Consider the following 19,501-nt stretch of genomic DNA (forward strand, 5'->3'; position numbering starts at 1 on the left):
TCCCTGGGTGAATCCACCGGCAGGCAAGTTAGGGAATTACTTCATCCAGGGCCCGGATGTTCAACTCTGGCTGCAGCTTAGACCTTGTGAGGAGCTAAAGAAAGAGCCTGCCCCCAGATACCCCGATGCCATGGGTGTGAGGGCCTCCCCCGGGCTGCAAGATGTTTTAAAAGCTCCCCAAGGGGCCTCCTAATTGTCAGCGAAGCGGGCACTGCCGCAGTCCATTCCTATTAACAGGAGGCTTTGTCCAGGTGCCTGAGGCCGTAACACAGCGGGTGGGGCCTCTGAGGCCCAGCTCAGCGCTCACACACCCTCCGTTTGGGGGGCTAATGGCTCCTCAGCCTTGTCAAGCAGCGGCCCTACGGGCCCACCTGGCGAGTGGGTGAAGATGGCTGAGCCTACACGGGTAGGGAGCTCCCCGAATCCTAGAGCGGAGGTCAGTGATGACGGGAAACGTCCCCCTCCCCCTCCTGCCTCATTTAATGGGGTTCAGCCGCCAGGCTTTCCCTGCCCCCCAGATCCAAGTCAGCACCATAACCAGCGGCCAGCGGCTGCCCGTCCTGGCAAAGCTGGTGCCGAAGCCGCCAGAAGGCGTGGTCAGGAGGCCTCCGCTTGGGAGGGGGTCTCAGGCTGAGGGCAGAGACTGAGGCGCCAGAGGGAGGGGACAGAACGGTCGAAGGTGAGCATGGACCGGAGGGGCAGGTTGGCGGGTGGCCAGCAGCGGGCTGGGGAGCGTGGAGCTGGCCGGCGTGGCGGGCGTCAGGCCCGTGTCAGGAAGACCCTGCCCTCCACGCTCCACTCCACACGGCGCCTGCAGCCTGGCACCGAGGGCAGGAGGGCGAGCAGACGGACCTGGTTCCCGTCTCACCGCACCGCGAGCCGGCAGTGTCCTCGGCACATGGCATGTCCTCGTGGAGCCTCGGTTTCCCTGGGGATGAAGTGGGGGTGATGACAGTGCCTCCTGGGGCTGCCCTGAGCCCCGCCTGCGGCCATGTGTGCAGATGGCCCAGGCCCAGGCCCCCCTGACCGGCTCCCCTTTGTTTTCAAGGTCACGCTGCTGTCCTTCGCTGTGGAGTCAGAGTGCACGTTTCTCGACTACATCAAAGGAGGGTGAGGAGACGCGCAGCCCCGTTTCCGCAGCCTCAGGGGGAGGGAAGGGGCCCCAAACCCCTGGCTACCCACACCCTGACCTGGCACCTGTCCTTGGCAGAGCCGGCTCCCTCTCCGTGAGCTGCTGGCTGGAGCCTCCAGGCTTCCCCGGCTGCCTGGGCCCGGACCCTGCAACCCTGGTTCTTTCTGCGCCTTGCATGCGTGTTTGACCAGCTGCCGGTCCTGGGACTACTCCCTGGCCCACCCCCCACGCTCTCCGGCCCCTGAGGGGCCCCTCCTGGCCCCTGGGGGCCTGGCTCAAGTCTGAGATCCTCGTCTCCGAGCAGCCTGGCTCTGAGCTCTGCCTGCCCGGGAGGCGGCCTGGGGCCAGCGGGCACGCCGGGTCCCTGTGCCGGAGGAGCCGGAGGTGGTGGGGACTCCAGGCCAGAGTCCCAGGGCGTGGGAGGTGGAAAGAGCCTGGACTGGGAGGCACGAGGCTCAGGCTGCAGACCCCTCTTTGCCCTGAATTTCTGGGTCCCTCCGGCAGGTCCCTGTCGTCCCAGGGATCGGTTTCCTCCTACGAACACAGGAGGTTGGAGTTCGGGGAATTCTAAGAGTCCTTCCTGCTCTGAGCTCCTGATGCTGTCTGCGCGGCAGCCATTGACCTGCCTGGGGCCATGGGGGCCATATCAGGGGCCGGAGAGCGTGGGGGGTGGGCCAGGGAGTAGTCCCAGGACCGGCAGCTGGTCAAACACGCATGCAAGGCGCAGAAAGAACCAGGGTTTCAGGGTCCGGGCCCAGGCAGCCGGGGAAGCCTGGAGGCTCCAGCCAGCAGCTCACGGAGAGGGAGCCGGCTCTGCCAAGGACAGGTGCCAGGTCAGGGTGTGGGTAGCCAAGACCCACAGGTGCAGGCAGGTGAGTAACTACACCTGTTTGGAAAGCAGACAGGAGGGCAGCTGCCAGAGGCTCATCCCAGCCAAGTGGGCGCTCGGTGCCTGGCTCTCCGGGGCAGAGGGCACGGGCAGGGCCTGGGCGGCCACGCCCGCTCTCCCGCCACCACCGTCTCCAGCGGGGAGCTCTCCCCTCCGCACGGAGCACACACGCCCTTCCCACGGTCACCGAGGCCTCCTGCCCCCTCCCTGCCTCCTGAGCTCTCCCCACCTGCCCTCACTCCCGCCCTCATCAAACCACGCTGCTCCCATCCAGTAAGCAACCGCCCCTTCCCTTCCGTGCGCCTGGCAGTTTCCAGTCCTGTTTCCCCTTCTCATTTGCATCATACCCCCAAGGTGCAGGGCGAAGAAGATCTTCATTTTATTTTTTGAAATTCAATGTTACCTTTATTGTTGAAATTATTCCATGGGTTCCCTTTCCCCCATCGGCCCCTCCAGTGGAGCTTCACTATAGCTTCCCGAGGCCGTGGGCCTGGTGGCAGGTTCCTCCTGTCACCACAGCTGCATTTCTGCCACAGCTGGCACTCTCCCTGCCTGCCTCCGGCGCCCGGGCAGGTGGGTGCAGTGAGGTGGGTGCGGGTGGGGTGGGTGGAGGTGGGGTAGGTGCGGTGGGGTGGGTGGAGTGGGGTGGGTGCGGGTGGGGTGGGTGGAGGTGGGGTGGGTGCGGGTGGGGCGGTGGAGGTGGGGTGGGTGCGGGTGGGGTGGGTGCAGGTGAAGTGGTGGAGGTGGGGTGGGTGCAGGTGGGGTGGGTGCAGGTGGAGGAGGCCGAGTTAAAGGGCCGGGCACTGTGACGTCTCCTGGAGCCTCCGTGGTTGGCGGCTGCTGGGCAAAGCTGGCGCCTGGAGTCCCGGGCAAGTCAGAACTCAGAGCCGCCCTGGCTACCCCTCCTGCACCCGCCCCACGCCTCCCTGCACCCGCTGGAGAGCCGGAGAGCCGGCCCCGGGCGGCGAGGGCCCCGCGTGCGTGTCCGGGCAGGCGGCTGATGGCGACATGTGTCGGGATCCTCGCCTCCCTCCCTCCCTCCCTCCCTTGCCCACCTGGAGGGTGGGGTAGAGAAGGGACACCTCTGCCCCAGGTCAGAGATGGAGCTGGCTGCTCGGCAGCCGCGTCCCGCCCTGCCGTGCCCTCGGGCAGGACAGGTGAGCGGCAGGGAGGAGCGTTCCCACAGACACCGCTTTCCGCTCCCTGCGCTCCGAGTCATTCCAGAACCCGGAGCGGTGCCCTCAGCCGCAGTCCCGCAGGCCAGACCCGCCCTCCCAAGGGCAGCCGGGGAGCCAGGCTCCTCCCGCCCAAGGTGTCCCCTCTGCTCATGCAGACACAGTCTCTGTATTCCCCCTGAGAGGGGACGAGGAGCAGCAGTGAATAGAGTAGGTCAGCTGCTGTAACAAATAATCCCCCACCCTCGAGGCTTCATACAGGTAAAAGCTTATACGGTATTTCATTCTCGGGGTGGCAAGGTTGGCTGGGGAGATGCTCCACGCAGTCACTCAGGGACCCAGGCCCTTGCCATCTTGTGGCTCCTTCTCCCTCAGAGCTTAGAGTCCGTCAGTGCTCTGCCCCCAAGCAGCAGCCCAGGGGGAGGTGGTGTGGAGAGACCTGTCTCTGGCCAGCAGGTCCTGGCTTGGGTCTCCTGCTACCCACGTCCTTCACGCTTCCTGGGGGACAAAGAGTCCATGAGCAGTGGCTCAGCTGTGATTAGGCGGAGAGAGGGCTGTGGTTCTGATAGGGACTGTCTTCTACCTGCAGGTGAGGTGAGCCCTGTCTCATCTTACACCACCCCTGGCCCCAATTGGGAACCACCATGACAGCTTCCCCAAGTGCGATCCCGTAACAGAGCTTCCCCAAGTGTGACCCCGTAACAGAGCTTCCCCAAGTGTGACCCCGTAACAGAGCTTCCCCAAGTGTGACCCCGTAACAGAGCTTCCCCAAGTGTGACCCCGTAACAGCGCTTCCCCAAGTGTGACCCCGTAACAGAGCTTCCCCAAGTGTGACCCCGTAACAGAGCTTCCCCAAGTGCGATCCCAGTCAGGGCCACCTTGGCACTCCTCAGAATCCTGAATGAGGCCAGAGGATGTTCATTAAAGAGGCAGACTCTGGGCCCATCTCGGGCCGACTGGGCTGGCATTCCCAGGAGAGGTGCCCTGCAATCTTCCTTTTAAACAAGTCCCCCCTCTCCCGCCTTTTTTTTTTTTTAACATAAAATTTCTTTTTTTTAAAAAAATATATTTTATTGATTTTTTACAGAGAGGAAGAGAGAGAGGGATAGAGAGTTAGAAACATCGATGAGAGAGAATCACTGATCAGCTGCCTCCTGCACACCCCCCACTGGGGATGTGCCCGAAACCAAGGTACATGCCCTTGACCGGAATCAAACCTGGGACCTTTCAGTCTGCAGACCGACGCTCTATCCACTGAGCCAAACCGGTTTCGGCTAAACAAGCCCCTTGATGACTGTTCACCCAGCATGGGGACCGCGAGGCCGGACTGTCTCAGGGGCTCCTGTCTTGTCAGCTTTGCTCTGTGAGCACCCAGCATGGAACCCGGAACAGCCACGCCTGAGGCAATTCCAGCCTCGAATCTGGATTTTTTATGGAAAAATCCCAAGCACACCCAGAAGTGCAGGGGAGGTGCCCTTCGCCCGGATGCAGCAGTCACCAGCTCATGGCCAATCTTGTCCCACCCTCTCCCCCTCCCATGCGATGATTCTGAAGCAAATCCCAGACTTAGTTCATTCCCCCACGTCCTTCAGGATGTGTCTCTGCAACTTAAGGACTCTCTTTGTCAATTATAACCAAGTATCGTAATCACACCTGGAAACAGAGAGTTCCTACATACCACATAGCTCGTCAGTGTCCAGATTTCCCGTTGAATTATAACGTTTTCAATTGGCTTCGTTGAAGCCGAAATCCAGGCAAGATCCATATACAGGATTGGGCAAAAGTAGGTCTACAGCTGTAATACAAATAAAAAATAGAATCATTAATATAAGAATAAACCGTGTTTCCTATACTCACAACTTTTGCCCATCCCTGTATCTGGGTTGGCTGATTCGTCTCTTAATTCTCTTTCCTCCTATCAGTTCCTGCCCCTACACCTGCGGACAGCTCTGACTCTGTGGGTCTGCAGGAGCCTTGGGGTCCTCCGTGTCCCCCGGTGACCCCGCTTCTGCTGGTCCCTAGGCCGTGGTGTTCCAGAAAGACCCCCCTCAAACTGGCTTTCACTGGCCGCACACCCCCACCCCCGCGGTGCCCTCCGACCCTGTGCTTCCTGTGAGCCACTGGTAGATGCTCTGGAGGCTCAGTCCCGTTCAGGTTCATTTGGGGGCCAGACAACTTCCTGGCGGTGTTTGTGCTTCCCTCCGGAGATGGACAATGTCTATTTGTTTCTCTCCTTTTTTGTCAAATAAGTTTTAACTCTGAATCTGACTCCACGTTCGAGCCAGAAACACAGTGAGACTCTGCTTCCCAGGCTCTGGGGCCCGGGGCCGGGTTTGGGGAGTAATCACTTGTCCGCCCAGAGCATCTGTGCCCTCCACCAGATTCCCCGCCTGGCTCTCTGATGCTCACAGTCATCCTTTTGGGGGGCCACAGTGGGGGCAGGGCGGGGCTGGTGTCACATCCCAGTTTTCCGATGGAAACACCGCACACCGGCCAGCAGCGGGCTGTGGGCCTGGCTTCTCATCCTCCCGCCCTGCGCCCCTCCCCCAGCGCCCGCTGCCCGGTAACTCCCCGCTGTCCTCCCTCTAGGACCCAGATCAACTTCACCGTAGCCATCGACTTCACAGCTTCCAACGGTGAGTGGGCGGCCGAGGCCCTGGGCGGGGAGGGGAGGAGAGAGGGTGCTCGTTCGTTCTGCAGCCAGGCCGGCCATCCTCCCTGGCCTCGTCCTCACTGAAGAAAAGGCGCTTAGGCCCCGAGAGCCAAAGGGGGCGCCACCGTCACCACAGGTCTGGGCCCGGACCACAGCCTCGCCCTGAGGGCGCCCGGTCTCCCTGTGGGGACCGGACGGACTGCTCTGGGCCCGGGAGAGCCCATGCCCTCTGCAGGGCAGCCCCTGGGCGGGAGGGGAGACGGAGTCAGGCTGAGCGTGTGGTCCTCCGTGAGGGCAGACACGCAGCCCAGGAGCCCGGGCCTCTCCCGGGTGGGGGCCCCCCACCTCCTCGCCGCCGCTGACCGTCTCCGGTGCCGGCTGGGACCGAGCCCCCGGGAGCACTCAGGGCCGGGCCTCGCTCTGTTAGAGACATCGCCCCCTTCTGTGGGGTCTGGGCCCGTCAGCGGTGCTCAGTGCCCATCAGAGGACACCCAGGCCTCATGGCACACGTGTGTCAGAACCCCAGCCCCACGGAGGGCGGTGGGATGTCAGAGTTGGCAGGGGCCTCCGTGGTGCTAACAGTGAGGTGGGGACTGCTATCCCCATTCTGCAGATGAGGAGACTGAGGCTGAGGTTAGAGAGCTCACCCAAGACCACACGGCTGGTGGGAGTAGGACGGGGTTGGTGCCTTTGCAGCCTGTGCGGACTGCCTCTCACGAATAAATAAGTAAAACGTGGACAGCATTTAGTGGAGATAAAGGCGAGGAGAAGGGACAGAGAGGGAGGTCGGGGAGGCTGTGACCTTCAGCGGGCCGCGGGGAAGACCACCGGGAAGGTGGAACCTGAGAGGCGGGGGAGCAAGGCACGTGGCCCCTGCGGAGTGACCCCGGGCAGAGGCCAAAGCCCTGAGGGGACAGGGTGAGTGACAGGACGGGCAGGCGGTGAGGACAGAAGTACCCGGAGCTGGTCCTGTGGGAAGTTGGGTTTAACTCCGCTGAGGTGGGAGCCTCAGAGCCTGCAGAGCAGAGAGGGGTGGCGTCGGGCGGCCTGCGGAGTGAGGTCGCTGGCTGGTGTGCTGAGCGTGGGGCACAGGGCGAGGGGGCAAGGGAGCAGGAGGCTTGGGATCCTGGGACCTGATATTCGTTGAGCTTAGCAGCCAGGCTTGGCTAAAGGACGGGACGTGCAGTAAGACAGAGCGGCGTCAGGACAAACAGACCATAGCCAGCGGTGCCGTGGGACGCCCCTCTGACTCCGAAGCCCGGGGGGCTGGGCGTGTGCACGCCGGCACACGCTCCGTGTCCCGTGTCCCATGGCCCGGCCGCAGGGAACCCCTCGCAGTCCACGTCGCTGCACTACATGAGCCCCTACCAGCTGAACGCCTACGCGCTGGCGCTGACCGCCGTCGGGGAGATCATCCAGCACTACGACAGCGACAAGATGTTCCCCGCCCTCGGCTTCGGCGCCAAGCTGCCCCCCGACGGCAGGGTGTCCCACGAGTTCCCGCTGGTAGGAGGTCCCCGAGGGGGGGGCTGAGGGATGATGGGGGGGGGACCTCCTTCTTACAAGCCCGGGGTGGGGCACCTCCCCTCTTACCCGTTAGGGACTCCAGGGGCAGCCTGGGCGGGGGGGTGCCGCCTGCTGTGTGCAGGGGGTCTGGAGCTGGGCCTCCGGAAACCCCGCCCTCCTTGCTCACAAACACTCCCATCGTGTCTCAGGCCACCACAGTGGCTCTGGCCTCCTTTTCCTGACAAGACCGGGTCCCCCAAGGCTCCGGAAATGAGGAGGGGGTGTGGGCTGGATACGGGCAGCTGGGGGCAATTCCAGGAGCTCCCTGGGCTGGTGCTGATGGGCGCCGTGTGGGGATGACTCCTCAGGCCACCTCCTCCCCTCCCTGCCATGAGCTGGGGACTCCGAGTCAGTTCCTGTCAGAGTCAGCAAACGCCCTCCCAGCCTGCAGAGCGCCAGCCCTATGCTGGGCACAGGACGAGATGGGGCCTCAGCAGCCACTTCCCAGCCGGGCTGCTGGGGGCTTCTCTGGGCAGGTGCAGGGTGTGGGGTGAGGAGCAGGTGCTACCCTCCAGGGGGGCCCCCACACTGTCCCCCACCCCTCCCCCAGGGAAGCGTGTAGGAGAGCCCAGGCTGCGGGCCTCTGCCCCTGCTCCCATGGCTCTCCGCCTTCCCGCCCTCCGCCCTCCCGGCTCAGCCTCCCTCCTCGCCCCCAGAACGGCAACCAGGACAACCCGTCGTGCTGCGGCATCGACGGCATCCTGGAGGCCTACCACCAGAGCCTGCGCACCGTGCAGCTCTACGGCCCCACCAACTTCGCGCCCGTCGTCACCCACGTGGCCCGGTGAGCCGGTGTGGCCCGCCCCGGCCTTCCAGGGAGCCTGGCCCTCAGAGAGCCTCCCGCCAAAGAACCCCGTGTGTGTGTGTGTGGGGGGGGGGGGGTGGCATGCCCAGAGCCTCCCTGACAGCCCCCCCCCCCCCCCCCCCCGCCCCAGGAGCGCGGCCGAGGTGCAGGACGGCTCCCAGTACTCCGTGCTGCTCATCATCACCGACGGCGTCATCTCCGACATGGCGCAGACCAAAGAGGCCATCGTCAACGTGAGCCGCGGGCCGGGGCCGCGGGGCCCCTCTCCTTCCTCAGGGAGCCGCTGGGCCTGGCTCCCCTCTCCCGCCCCCGGGGGGGGGGGCACCTGGCTCTGGCTGCAGCATCTGGAGGGCCTGGCCCTGGGGGGGGGCATCGGTCCATGGTCCCACCGGTGAGCTCCCACCCACTCTGAGTCACGCTGGGTGGTCTGCTCCCCCGGCCCCTCCGGCTCCTCGTTAGTGGCCCTCAGCCCTCGGCCTGGCCAGGCGGGGAGCGTGGAAGTCCAGGCCACACAGCGCTGCCACACAGGAGGGAGGCCGGAGGCACAGGAGGGAGCGGGCCTGGCAGAAACAGGCCTGTGGCCCCCGGCGCCCTCACCCTCTCCCCTGCTTTTCTGTGTTTCTGTGTCTCCATCTTCTCCCCTCCATTTCTCCCGTCCTCCTGACTCCTTCTCTGATCTATCCTCGGTCCCTAAACATGGTCTCCTCCTCCTTTTAACGGGCCCCAAACACCCCACCTCCTGCTGTCTCACAGGCTGCCAAGCTGCCCATGTCCATCATCATCGTCGGCGTGGGCCAGGCGGAGTTTGACGGTGAGTCCCCACTCCCCGCTCCGGAGGCTCCGGCCCCGGCAGGGCCCGTCCCGCAGGGAGACGCCCACCGGCCTGTGTGCTCAGCTGGCAGGCGGGTGTTTGCACCGGGGCCTGTGTCAGGGCGCCCGCACCCACACCCCGAGGCTGCGAGGCTGTGGGAGGCGTCCTGGCAACTCCCTCCCCACCCCCGCCCCCCCATCTGGGAGCCTGGGAGCGGGAGCTGGAGGCGGGGCTGGAACTCGGCACTCACCGGTGGGCTTCCCCGGTTTCCTGGCCTCTGTTTCCCCGACTTTGACATGGGCCTCTGCCCGATGGGCCTGGAATTGGCCCCTGACTGCCCCCTCGCCCACGCCTGCCCCCCCCCCCCCCAGCCATGGTGGAGCTGGACGGCGACGAGGTGCGGATCTCCTCCCGAGGGAAGCTGGCCGAGCGGGACATCGTCCAGGTGAAGCCCTGCTGCCCCCGCGGCTGACCGCCCCTCCCCGGGGGCTTTTCCGGAACGGCCAGCGGGCGGCCTGGGAGCCCAGGTGGTCCTCGGGTCTCAGCACCCAGCCGTGCCTGAGACTCACCCCTATCATCGCCCGCCCAGCCCCCCCCCCCCACACCCCAGGCCTCCGTGGGCTCCTGCAGAGCACGGCTCCCAGTTATTGCACCTTCTGTGTTCTGCCGGGCGCCCCCTGACACCTCCCGCCTCCTCCCCCACCCCCGCAGCTGGCAGCCCCTGGAGGGAAGGGCTAGGGGACAGGCCCTCAGTCTCCGTGTGGGATGCAGGTGTCACGAGCAGGCAGCCCTCCCGCAGCCCCTGGGGACAGAGCCCCCCACTAGGCGATGTGGAAAGAACAGCCCTGGGTTTAAGACTGGCCGGGAGGGGTCCGTCCTGGCGTGGAGACCAGATCGGGGCTGGATGCCAGAGCAGGTCTGGGAGGTGGCACCTGGACGCAAAGGCCTGGGCAGGAGTGACTGGGGCCTGGGACCCCCCTGGGAGGAGGCAGAGGGGCCTGGCATAGGAAGGGGGCTCTGCCGGAGGGGGGCTGCCTGAGGGCCCACCTCCCGGAAGCCAGGGACCCACTCAGCATCTCCTAAGTGCCCGCTCAGTGCCCACTGCCCAGACCGTGGGCGGAGGGGTGCGGTGAGCACCCTGGCGTGGACTCGTGTTTGTGGGAAGAGAGGGCAGAGGTCGGGGGAGAGGGAGGGGGCAGGATCTCCGGCCGGGAGGTGTGGGGGCTGCGTCCAGGCAGAGCCCTCGCCTCACCCTGCCTCCCCCGCCGGCCAGTTCGTGCCCTTCAGGGACTACGTGGACCGCACGGGCAACCACGTGCTGAGCATGGCGCGCCTGGCCCGCGACGTGCTGGCCGAGATCCCGGACCAGCTGGTGTCCTACATGAAGGCCAAGGGCATCCGCCCGCAGCCCCCGCCCGAGGCCCCCGCCGGCTCCCCCTCCCAGTCCCCGGCCCGCACGCCCCCCGCCTCCCCCGGCCACCCGCCCATCTGAGCCTCCCGCGGTGGGCGCTGGGCCTGGGGGGGCAGGAGGAGGGCACGCTGGGTCCCTGAGCCCGCCATCGCCTGGCCCGGCCGCTGGGACCCGTGTGGCTGAGGACCAGCCTCTGGAGGCGCCTTCCCGTTTCCTGGCCTCCCCAGGGAGCGGGGGTGCGGGTGGGAGAGGCGGGCTCCAGCCCCGCTCCTCTCCTCCTCCCCTGGCACCTGGGTCTAGCCCAGCCATGGGGGTGTTAGCAATCAGGCCGATGGGTCCCCTCAGCACCCTGGACAGTCCCCGCCGCTCCCCTGGGGCGCTGAAGCCTGGGCGGGGCCTCCCTCCCTCGGGCCCCCTCGCCCTCCCTCCTCCTGTGCCGTCCACTCAGCTCCCCAGCCCCGACCCCCACCCCAGCACCTACCCTGTCCCTGTGCCCGTGAGCCCCAGGAGGCGGACGGTTGGCAGGAGGCCTGGCCGTGTGGACCCCGCGGCTCCGTGAAGGGGCGGCTGTGCTGTGGCCCGCAGGCCGCCCGATGGGCCAGCCATGGAGGCTTTCCAGGCACCAGGTCTTCTCCGTGCCCCCCCCCACCCAGCCCAGCACGGCACTGGCTCTAGACACAGAGCCACCGCCTCTCCCTGGCCAGGGGGCCCATGGCCCCGGTGGACTCCGAGCTCCAGGCACCCCACCTCCCCCCAGAGGCCGCCAGGGTCCTTGGTGCCCACTCCTCTGCCGCCCACCTAGAGGCCTGGGCCAGGAGCAGCCCAGCCCCGCACTCCCACACGGCCCTTCCCCCCACAGACAGGAGCCAGGGCCTACTGGGGGAGCCTTGGTATCCACATCTGTAAAGCAGGAGGGTCGACCAGATTGTCTCGGGGTTACTTTCTGCCCTGAGGCCCTGAGAGTCCATCCATCCCATGCCAGCATCCCCATCCCACCCTCCCCCACGCCACCTCCTGCTCCAGGCCGTCTTGGCCCCAGGGTCCCTGTTCCATCCTCGGGCTCTGCCCTCTAAGCCCCTGCCCTGCCCCGGCCCCGGCCCCGGCCGTGGGAAAGGCGAGGAAGGTGATCTCACCCCTGGGCACACCCGCGGCCCGGCCTTTCCACACCCGGGAGCAGGCCATGCATGCCAGTCCCTCTGCCGCATGGGGCTCCTCAGCCCGCCGAACGCCCTTCCCGTCATGCATGATGGTGGAGTTTCTACGCCGTCTGGTCCCGTGCCTGTGTCTGAGAGTCTCTGTGTGGAATTTGCCTTAAACTGAAGTAAATTTGGTTCTTTTACTATAAAAGCTCCTTGTTTTTCTTTCTCCCGGGACAAATAGCACAGAGGCTGCTGCTTGGCAGAGCCCAGGTTCTCGTCTCTCTCTCTCTCTTTCCTTCTTTTGTTCAACAAGGATTTATTAGCCACAAGTGTGTGCCAGGGTCTGTGCTGAGCACTGGGATGTGGCAGTGAGCCAGTCACAGACCCCGTCCCCACATGGAGTTCACCACAGACGCAGACAGGACAGGAAAACGCAGCAAGCACATAAACACAAAGCAAACAGCGTAATTCCAGGTGGTGGTAAGTTACAAACATTTTGAGAGAATAAGAGGAGAGATTAACAGGATGATCTTTTATTTATTTTTTATTTTATGAATCCTCACCTGGGGATATTTTTCTGTTGATTTTTAGAGAGAGTAGAAGAGAGGGGGAGACACAGAGAGAAACATCAATGTGAGAGGGACACATCGACTGGTTGACTCCTGCATGCGCCCTGACGAGGGCCAGGGCTTGGATCTGCAACCTAGGTACATGCCCTTGACCGGAATCGAACCCAGGACCCTTCAGTCCACACGCTCTATCCACTGAGCCACACCAGCTAGGGCCAGGGTAATAGTTTAGGTGAAGTAGTCCGTGAGGGCCTCTCTGAGGAGGTGCCGTTGGAATGAGTCCTAAGGAAATGAGAGAGGGAGGCAGGAGCGCTCCACGTAAAGGGAGCAGCAGTGCAAAGGCCCTGGGGTGGGCGTGCTTGGTGTGCTTGGAGGACAGCAGGAGGCCCGTGTGGGAGGAGCTGCAGGGAGAAGGGCTGGTGTGGGGGCTCAGGTCAGGGAGCTGAGGAACCCAGGCTCATGGCAAGGCCTCAGTGTGGCTCATTGGAGGAGAACGAGGTAACACGATCAGATTGTTGTCTAAAACGAGTGGGAAAAACAAACAAACAACAACGAGGAATTTATTTAGACGTTAACATGTCCCCTTTCCCCAAATCGTAGAGCTACCTTAAAAATAAGTAAGTAGCTGGAACCGGTTTGGCTCAGTGGATAGAGCATCAGCCTGTGGACTGAAAGGTCCCAGGTTCGATTCCGGTCAAGGGCATGTACCTTGGTTGCGGGCACATCCCCAGTGCGGAGTGTGCAGGAGGCAGCTGATCGATGATTCTCCCTCATCGATGTTTCTGGCTCTCTATCTCTCTCTCTCTCTCTGTACAAAATCAATAAAATATATATTTTTAAAAAATGAGTAAGTAGAACAAGTGGGTCACTTTATTGCACTTGATCATTCACTCACTCACCTTTCAGCAAGCGTTGGCTGAGCATTGGTGCCAGGCCCCTCTCGGAGGCGGAGAGCCTGGCTCACACTATTGCACATGTGTCAAACACAAGGCCCGCGGGCCAAATTCGTCCCGCCAGGCCTTGCAATGTGGCCCGCACCGTGCTGTCATCACTGCACTCCGCTGCGTTTCCATCACAATGACAGTTTATGACTGTTCAGTAAACCATTCGGCCCACGATTTAGGATGGATTTTAGATTTTGGCCCCTTCTCTGATTGAGTTCGACACCCCTACACTATTGCATCCTCAGGGCGCTGCCCTTGCTCTGGAGCAGTGGGCAAGGACCTCCTACTCCCTGGGGACCCCCCCACCCCTGGCCAAGCCAGTGGGTGGGGCCAGGGTCTGCGGGCAACTCACAGGCCATGAGCCACGATGGCTACTGCTCCTCCCACCACTCCTCCCTCCCAGGGTTAGGGTGTGGCCAGACGAGGGACAGGTAGCTATGCACACGTGGAGCATGAGCCGGACCAGGACCCGCTGCGCTGTGGCTACAAACAGACCCTTTCCTCCTTGTCCCGCTCCACATGGAAGTCACTGAGGCCATCGGGGCCTGGTGTGCTCTCAGATTAGGCCTCCCGGAGCCATCCCGATCTGCACATCACAGAAATTTGGTACTGATTCGACCAACGTTTGGGACTTATTGAGTTCTTAGGATCTCGTAGTAAAGGAGCTCACCCTGGCCGTCCCTGTGATTAGCTGCCCCTCGGACGTGCATTCCTATGTGCTGGAGTGGGAACCGGGCACGGGCACGGCTCGGGAAGAGGGGCGTTCCCACGGCCAGCGCCCATTTTACCTCCTCTGGGGCGCTGTGGAGGAATGCCCACCTGGCAGGAGGAACCAGGCTCGGAGCCACAGCCTCGGGGTGCGAGAGCCTCTTTATTGTGCTCCACATGGTGACTCCGCCCCGGGTTCTTTCCCAGGGTGTGTTCCCTGGCACACCAGTTCCCTGGCACGGGTTTTAGGGAACTGCCAGCTCTGAGCGCCTCTTAGAAAAGCCAAGTGGCCGTTAGGGCATTCAAGGCTCTGATAAGTCCTGCAGCAAAGAGACCAGTTTTCTTGGTTCAACCCAGTGTTTGACCGTGGAGTCAGTGTGCGTGCGTGTGTGTACGTGTGTGTGTGTGTGTGTGTGTGTGTGTGTGCGCTTTGCTGTAGCACTATTACCAAGCAGACCAAGCTGTCTGGGAATTTCAGTGGAGACAATATTCCTGGTTCCCAGGCCAACACACAAGCCTGAGCCTGCTCCCAGGAGGCCAGAGAGAGCGTGTAGATTTGGAGGAGGAGAGATGGAGGCCTCTGTTTGCTCTGCAGAGAAGGAAGGGCCTCGAAGGGGCCCCTTCCCCAGCCACGCAGAAAGGAGAACTACGGAGAAGAACGCAGGGCACTCAGAAATCCACAGGCCCAGACTCATGGCGCCGTGGCTGACTATTTGTGTTCCCTCGCTGGGCCAGGAGGTTATTGTGTGACAGCTGGGGGAGGGCAGGCAGAGGAGGGGAGGCTGTTAGTCGGGGTGAGGAGCAGGCAGGGTCTGATAGGCAGACCTGGGCTCCGACCCACCATCAGCAGCATGAGCCCATTGGCCGGCAGCCCCACCGGCAGGCTGAGGCCAAAGAGCCGGACAAAGCAGTCACTCAGGTGTAGCTGTTGGCCGGGCAGTGACATGGCATCGGGCTCTCTTCCGCTCCAGACACATAAGGGCGCATAGAAAGCAGCCGGAGGGCCGCCCCCTTCTTTCCCCTCTGGAGCCCAATCTTTCCGCAGACCCCTTCGTACAGGAGACGCCCCGGACGGGGATTATCCCCTTCAGGCCTCACAGCAACCTGCTGGGACGGGCTCTGCCAAGGCCGGGGTTCCAATCCCGGCTCTGCTACCTGGTAGATCCAGGACCTTGGGAGAAACCTAATGTTTCTCTACCTCGGTTTCCTCAACTGTAAGAAGTGAGGAAATAAAGAAAACAAAACGATGTCAACAGTCACTGTCGTTAAAGGGCGAGATCCAGGTAATTTTCATTTTTTTCCTTTTTAATTTCTTATTTCTAAAATTTCTTCACTGAGTACAAATGGAATCTGTTAGATAAATATCATGGATGGAGATGGAGGTGGAGTGGAGGTGCAGGTGGAGGTGGAGGTGGAGGTGGAGATGAAGATGGAGAAGATGCATGCTTTCTTCTTTGAGCAAAAAGACCTTGACCTTGAAACAGGAGATTTTAACTTGAGATTCATGTATGAAAGTGGGTGCCACAGGCTTTGAAAAGGAGACACAAGTCCTGACCACTTTTCCCAAATTTGTCTGCACTGTGGAGTCACTGGAGGCGTTTGAAAAGGTAATGCACGGGTCCCACCCCCAGAGACATGATTTATTGGTCGGGGTTTGGCGGCCACTTAGAGCCTACAGTTTGCAGGGTGGGAAGGGCTGCATCCCAGCCGTTACCTCCCTCCTCGCCCCCACTCCACCCTCAGGCCGAGGGCAGGGGGCACCTGATTGGGAGGACGCAGCCTGGGAGACAGGGTGCAGACCCAGAGTCAGCGCACGGCTGGTGTCGCCCCCTGCTGCCTTGAGGGGAGGATGGATGCCCTCCGGCCTGCAGTGGGGAGAGTCCAGCCCGTATCTCAACAAATGAGTATTTCCTGAGTGCTAACCCTGGGCCAGGTGCTGGGGACCCGGCGCAGTGGGGTCCTCATTCCAGTCCGCCCCCTTTCCCCCTACGTTGGGGACAGGACTGGAGGCCCTCTCCAGCTGGCTCAGAGCCAGGGCCGAGGATCCCCGAGCCCCTGCAGAGCCGGCTGAAGACCCTGCCTGGTCCCACCCTCCTTTTATTTATTTTTTTAAAATTTATTTTATTGAGTTTTAGAGAGAGGGGAAGGGAGAAAGAGAGAGAGGAACATTGCGAGAAAGAAGCATTGATTGGTTGCCTTCCACATGCGCCCTGACTGGGAATCGAACCAGCAACCCTTCGGTGACTGGGACGATGCTCAGCCAACTGAGCCACAGGGGCAGGGGCTCACCCCTCTCTTCTCAATCAGCCTCAAGCCACGCTGTGACCTGAGCCCCCGTGGCTGGCACGTGACCTGAGCCCCCGTGGCTGGCATGTGACCTGAGCCCCCGTGGCTGGCACGTGACCTGAGCCCCCGTGGCTGGCAGGTGACCTGAGCCCCCGTGGCTGGCAGGTGACCTGAGCCCCCGTGGCTGGCAGGTGACCTGAGCCCCCGTGGCTGGCAGGTGACCTGAGCCCCCGTGGCTGGCAGGTGACCTGAGCCCCCGTGGCTGGCATGTGCTGAGAACTCACCGCTTGCCCGGGAGTCCACTCTGCAGTCTCCCTGGAGTCCCTTCTGCTGCTGCCCGCTGCCTCGTGCTGCTCCGGGGCTGCTGGGCTCTGCCACTGATGTGGACCCTGTGACCCCGGAGGCCGGGCCCTCCACAGCGTGCTCTGCACGGAAGCTGGACTCAGCAGAGGAAGCCAAGGGGGTTCTGGGCACGAGTGCAGACCCTTCTGGCACCTTCTAGCACACATGTGTCAAACACAAGGCCCGCGGGCCAAATCCGTCCCGCCAGGCCTTGCAATGTGGCCCGCACCGCGCTGTCATCACTGCACTCCGCTGCGTTTCCATCACAATGACAGTTTATGACTGTTCAGTAAACCATTCGGCCGGCGATTTAGGCTGGATTTTAGATTTTGGCCCCTTCTCTGATTGAGTTCGACACCCCTATTCTAGCAGCTGCCTGAGCCGGGGCAGAGCAGAGAGAGAAGGGGCAGGCCCGGGCCACTTGTGCACTGGGTCCCCCAAAGGACAGGGCCCTGCCTGCTCTCCTGGCCCCTCAGGAGTCACTCCCTGCCTGCCTCCCTGACTCTGACCCTTAGGACAGATGCCACTGCCTACCAGCACCCTGGACCCCAGAGAAGGAGCCATTAGCAAGAGCAGGACTCGCCCCACCCCCGTGCAGGGCCAGGCACCCCTCACAGCACCCCAGCTTTCTGTGTGTCTTGCTCTGAGCACCACAGCCTGGGGACTGCTCTGAGTGGCAGGTCGAGGGCTGACTCAGAGGAGGAGACACTGCGGGGACAGGATCAGCCAGGGCTGGTGACAGGACAGGCTGGGCTGCGGAATCAGCCTGCACACAGGCCAGAGGTCAAACGAGGTCTATTAGGGGCATCTGGTCCCAGCTTGGCAGCTTCTGATGCCTGAATTTCTCCACCTCGCCCCTGGCCACGTGTCGCCTGGCTCCGGCTTCGGTGCCTCAGAGACTGGCCTGGGGCCTCCCTGTCAGAATGGAGCGGCGGGATGGGGCAGGCGGAGGCGGTGATCAACGGCAGGAAGGCGCCCGCCGGCCGCCGTCTCCCACTCTCCGCTTTCTCCTCTCTTGGTGCCGCTGTCTCTCTAGGTGTCTGTGCTTGTCTTGCTGTGAAGCTGGGGTTTCCTCTGATTCAGCTGAGGAATTCACCCAACGGATAGCAAAGGGCCCAGCTCGGTGAGCATGGCTGTGGTCACCAGGCGAGGAGCAGAACATGGGCAGCAATCGTTCTGCAGGAGGTTGTCCCACCCGGGTGGGACCGCTGGAGCCAGTGGTGAGACTGGGAACTCCCACAGCAGCTCTACCCAGCCACGCCCAGGCTCCCAGCGGCTCCCTGCCCCCCCTCACCCCCAGCTGTGCCTCCGGGGCACCCAGAGACTGACGCCTGGGGCTGAGGGCTGCACCAGGGGGCACTGGCCTTGGGCGGGGGCGGGATCCCAAACGTGGCCCCTTCGAGGCAGAGCTTGTGGGAGGGCCTGGGGCTCAGGAAATGCCGGGGTCGGTCAGGGACCAGAGGACAAGGCTCTCCCCAGGAATCCGTGCTTCTGGAGGAAACGCCGAGCTCCCAGACAGCTCTGTGAACGCAGCAAGGCCACGGCCTTTCCCGGCGGACAGCGGACAGCGGGCGGCTTTGGCGAGCAGAGGACTGTGTCGGTCACAGCGATGCCGGCTGGGAATCAGCACCAAAGCAAGACCCTGGAACAGCGTCTTCCCCTCAGCACACGTTTTTATTTCCGGCTCTATGGGAGCACCCGTCATCGCAGAAGACCCAAAAGGACAAATGTGTGAAAGAGAAAAACACCGCCACATCCACCCTGCCATTCCACTGCCCGGAGACGGTGGCTCACACTGTGGCGTGTTTGCCTTACGTGGTTTCTCTAGGCTTTTCCTTTCCCCCACCCCGAGGGTTATTCGCTCAGCAAAGTCCTTCTTCGGGGAGCAAAGCGCAGCGTTAGCGCGGCCCCGGCCCTGGGTCCGAGCCCTGACCGGGAGGATTCTCCGGGTCTGCCGAGCGGGGCCTCCGGCGCTGCTGTCCAGGCGGGCGAGCCAGGAGGCCGTCCCCGAGCCAGGCCGGCGGTCAGGAGCAGCAGCCAGCTTTCTTCGGCGGCCTCTCGGGGGCCACCTCCACCAGGGCGCCCTTCAGCAGGTCCTCCTGCCTCTTGAGTGACCTGCACGACCACAGGCGTCAGCCTCACTCTCAGCTCCCCGGGGTGCAGCCGGGGGACAGGAGAGCTGGGCCCCGAGCTGCCTCTCTCCTCCCTGCTCTGCCCCGCCCTACACGCCACGGGCACCAAAAAACGGGGCCGCAGAGACGGTGGGTTCCGTCTCTTTTCTGGCGTTCTGTCCAGCCTGCTACGTGCCAGGCCCGGTGCCAGGGCCTCCGATGTGACCGTGAAGCCAGAGCGTGCTGGCCTGGGGCAGCGAGGGAGGCAGAGGAGACGGTGGATCAGGACCCAGGATAGCGAAGCACCCAGAGGACTTCACACCAGGTCCAGGGGGTGAGGGAGGAGGGAAGAGGGAGGAGGGAGTGTTTGGCTGGAGGTGAGGGAGGAGGGAGGAGGGAGACAGTGTCTGCGCTGGGGGTGAGAGAGGAGGGAGGAGGGAGGAGAGAGGAGGGAGTCAGTGTCTGGGCTGAGACCCAGCAGTGGGCCAAGGTTTGCCAGCAGAAAAAGGGGTAGGATCCCTCCGTGTGAAGAGAAAGCTTGGGGATGGGGAAGGTAAAAGATTCCCGTTCGAGTTCATTCACTCATTCGTTCATTCATTCACCCATTCACAGCATGTTTACAGCCGATCATTGATGTTTCTCTCTCTCTGCCCCACTCCCTTCCTCTCTGAAATCAATAAAAATGTGTTTAAAAACAACAGCATGATATATATTTACTGTGTTCTGGGCCCTTTGCTAAATCACAGAGCGGAGGGCTGAGTGGCCGAGGAAGCCGTGGGGGCAGCGGGCTCAGGTTCTGGGGGCTCCCGTCCTAAAGCTCAGGGGAGCCGGGAGCAGTTTCTGCCAGAGGAGAGCATGGCTGACGGCTTACAGACGAGCCAGTCTCTGCCGTCACTTCACAGAGAAGGAGCCTGAGGTCAGCAGGTCTGATTCTCCTGCTCTGACTCTTCATTCGGTTAT

General features: G+C 62.8%; 2 protein-coding genes across 4 annotated transcripts in view; one reads left to right on the top strand and one right to left on the bottom strand.

Moving 5' to 3' along the window:
• CPNE5 (copine 5) overlaps positions 1–10,568 on the top strand; it is an 85,034-nt gene extending 74,466 nt beyond the window's left edge. The window contains exons 15-22 of one of the 3 annotated variants that reach the window (XR_006740105.1): positions 1,049–1,110; positions 5,786–5,832; positions 7,107–7,355; positions 8,072–8,199; positions 8,351–8,453; positions 8,974–9,031; positions 9,403–9,476; positions 10,305–10,370. Coding sequence is in view for 2 of the 3 variants with exons in the window: in XM_036414945.2 (XP_036270838.1) it covers positions 1,049–1,110; positions 5,786–5,832; positions 7,174–7,355; positions 8,072–8,199; positions 8,351–8,453; positions 8,974–9,031; positions 9,403–9,476; positions 10,305–10,523 (873 nt within the window). In the remaining variant the exon portion in view is untranslated. Of the gene's footprint in view, positions 1–1,048; positions 1,111–1,985; positions 2,005–5,785; positions 5,833–7,106; positions 7,356–8,071; positions 8,200–8,350; positions 8,454–8,973; positions 9,032–9,402; positions 9,477–10,304 lie in introns of those variants that run through there. The other 2 variants (XM_036414945.2, XM_045573384.1) reach the window with 2 other exon arrangements.
• Positions 10,569–18,068: 7,500 nt separating this feature from the next.
• The window catches only part of RAB44 (RAB44, member RAS oncogene family), a 29,922-nt gene continuing 28,489 nt past the window's right edge, over positions 18,069–19,501 (bottom strand). Inside the window, exon 15 of the mRNA XM_036414435.2 lies at positions 18,069–18,545. Coding sequence (XP_036270328.1) covers positions 18,455–18,545 — 91 coding nt within the window. The 3' untranslated portion in view covers positions 18,069–18,454. The remainder of the gene's footprint in view (positions 18,546–19,501) is intronic.

This window comes from Pipistrellus kuhlii, unplaced genomic scaffold (genome assembly GCF_014108245.1).
Source record: "Pipistrellus kuhlii isolate mPipKuh1 unplaced genomic scaffold, mPipKuh1.p scaffold_m20_p_5, whole genome shotgun sequence".
Classification (NCBI taxonomy): domain Eukaryota; kingdom Metazoa; phylum Chordata; class Mammalia; order Chiroptera; family Vespertilionidae; genus Pipistrellus; species Pipistrellus kuhlii.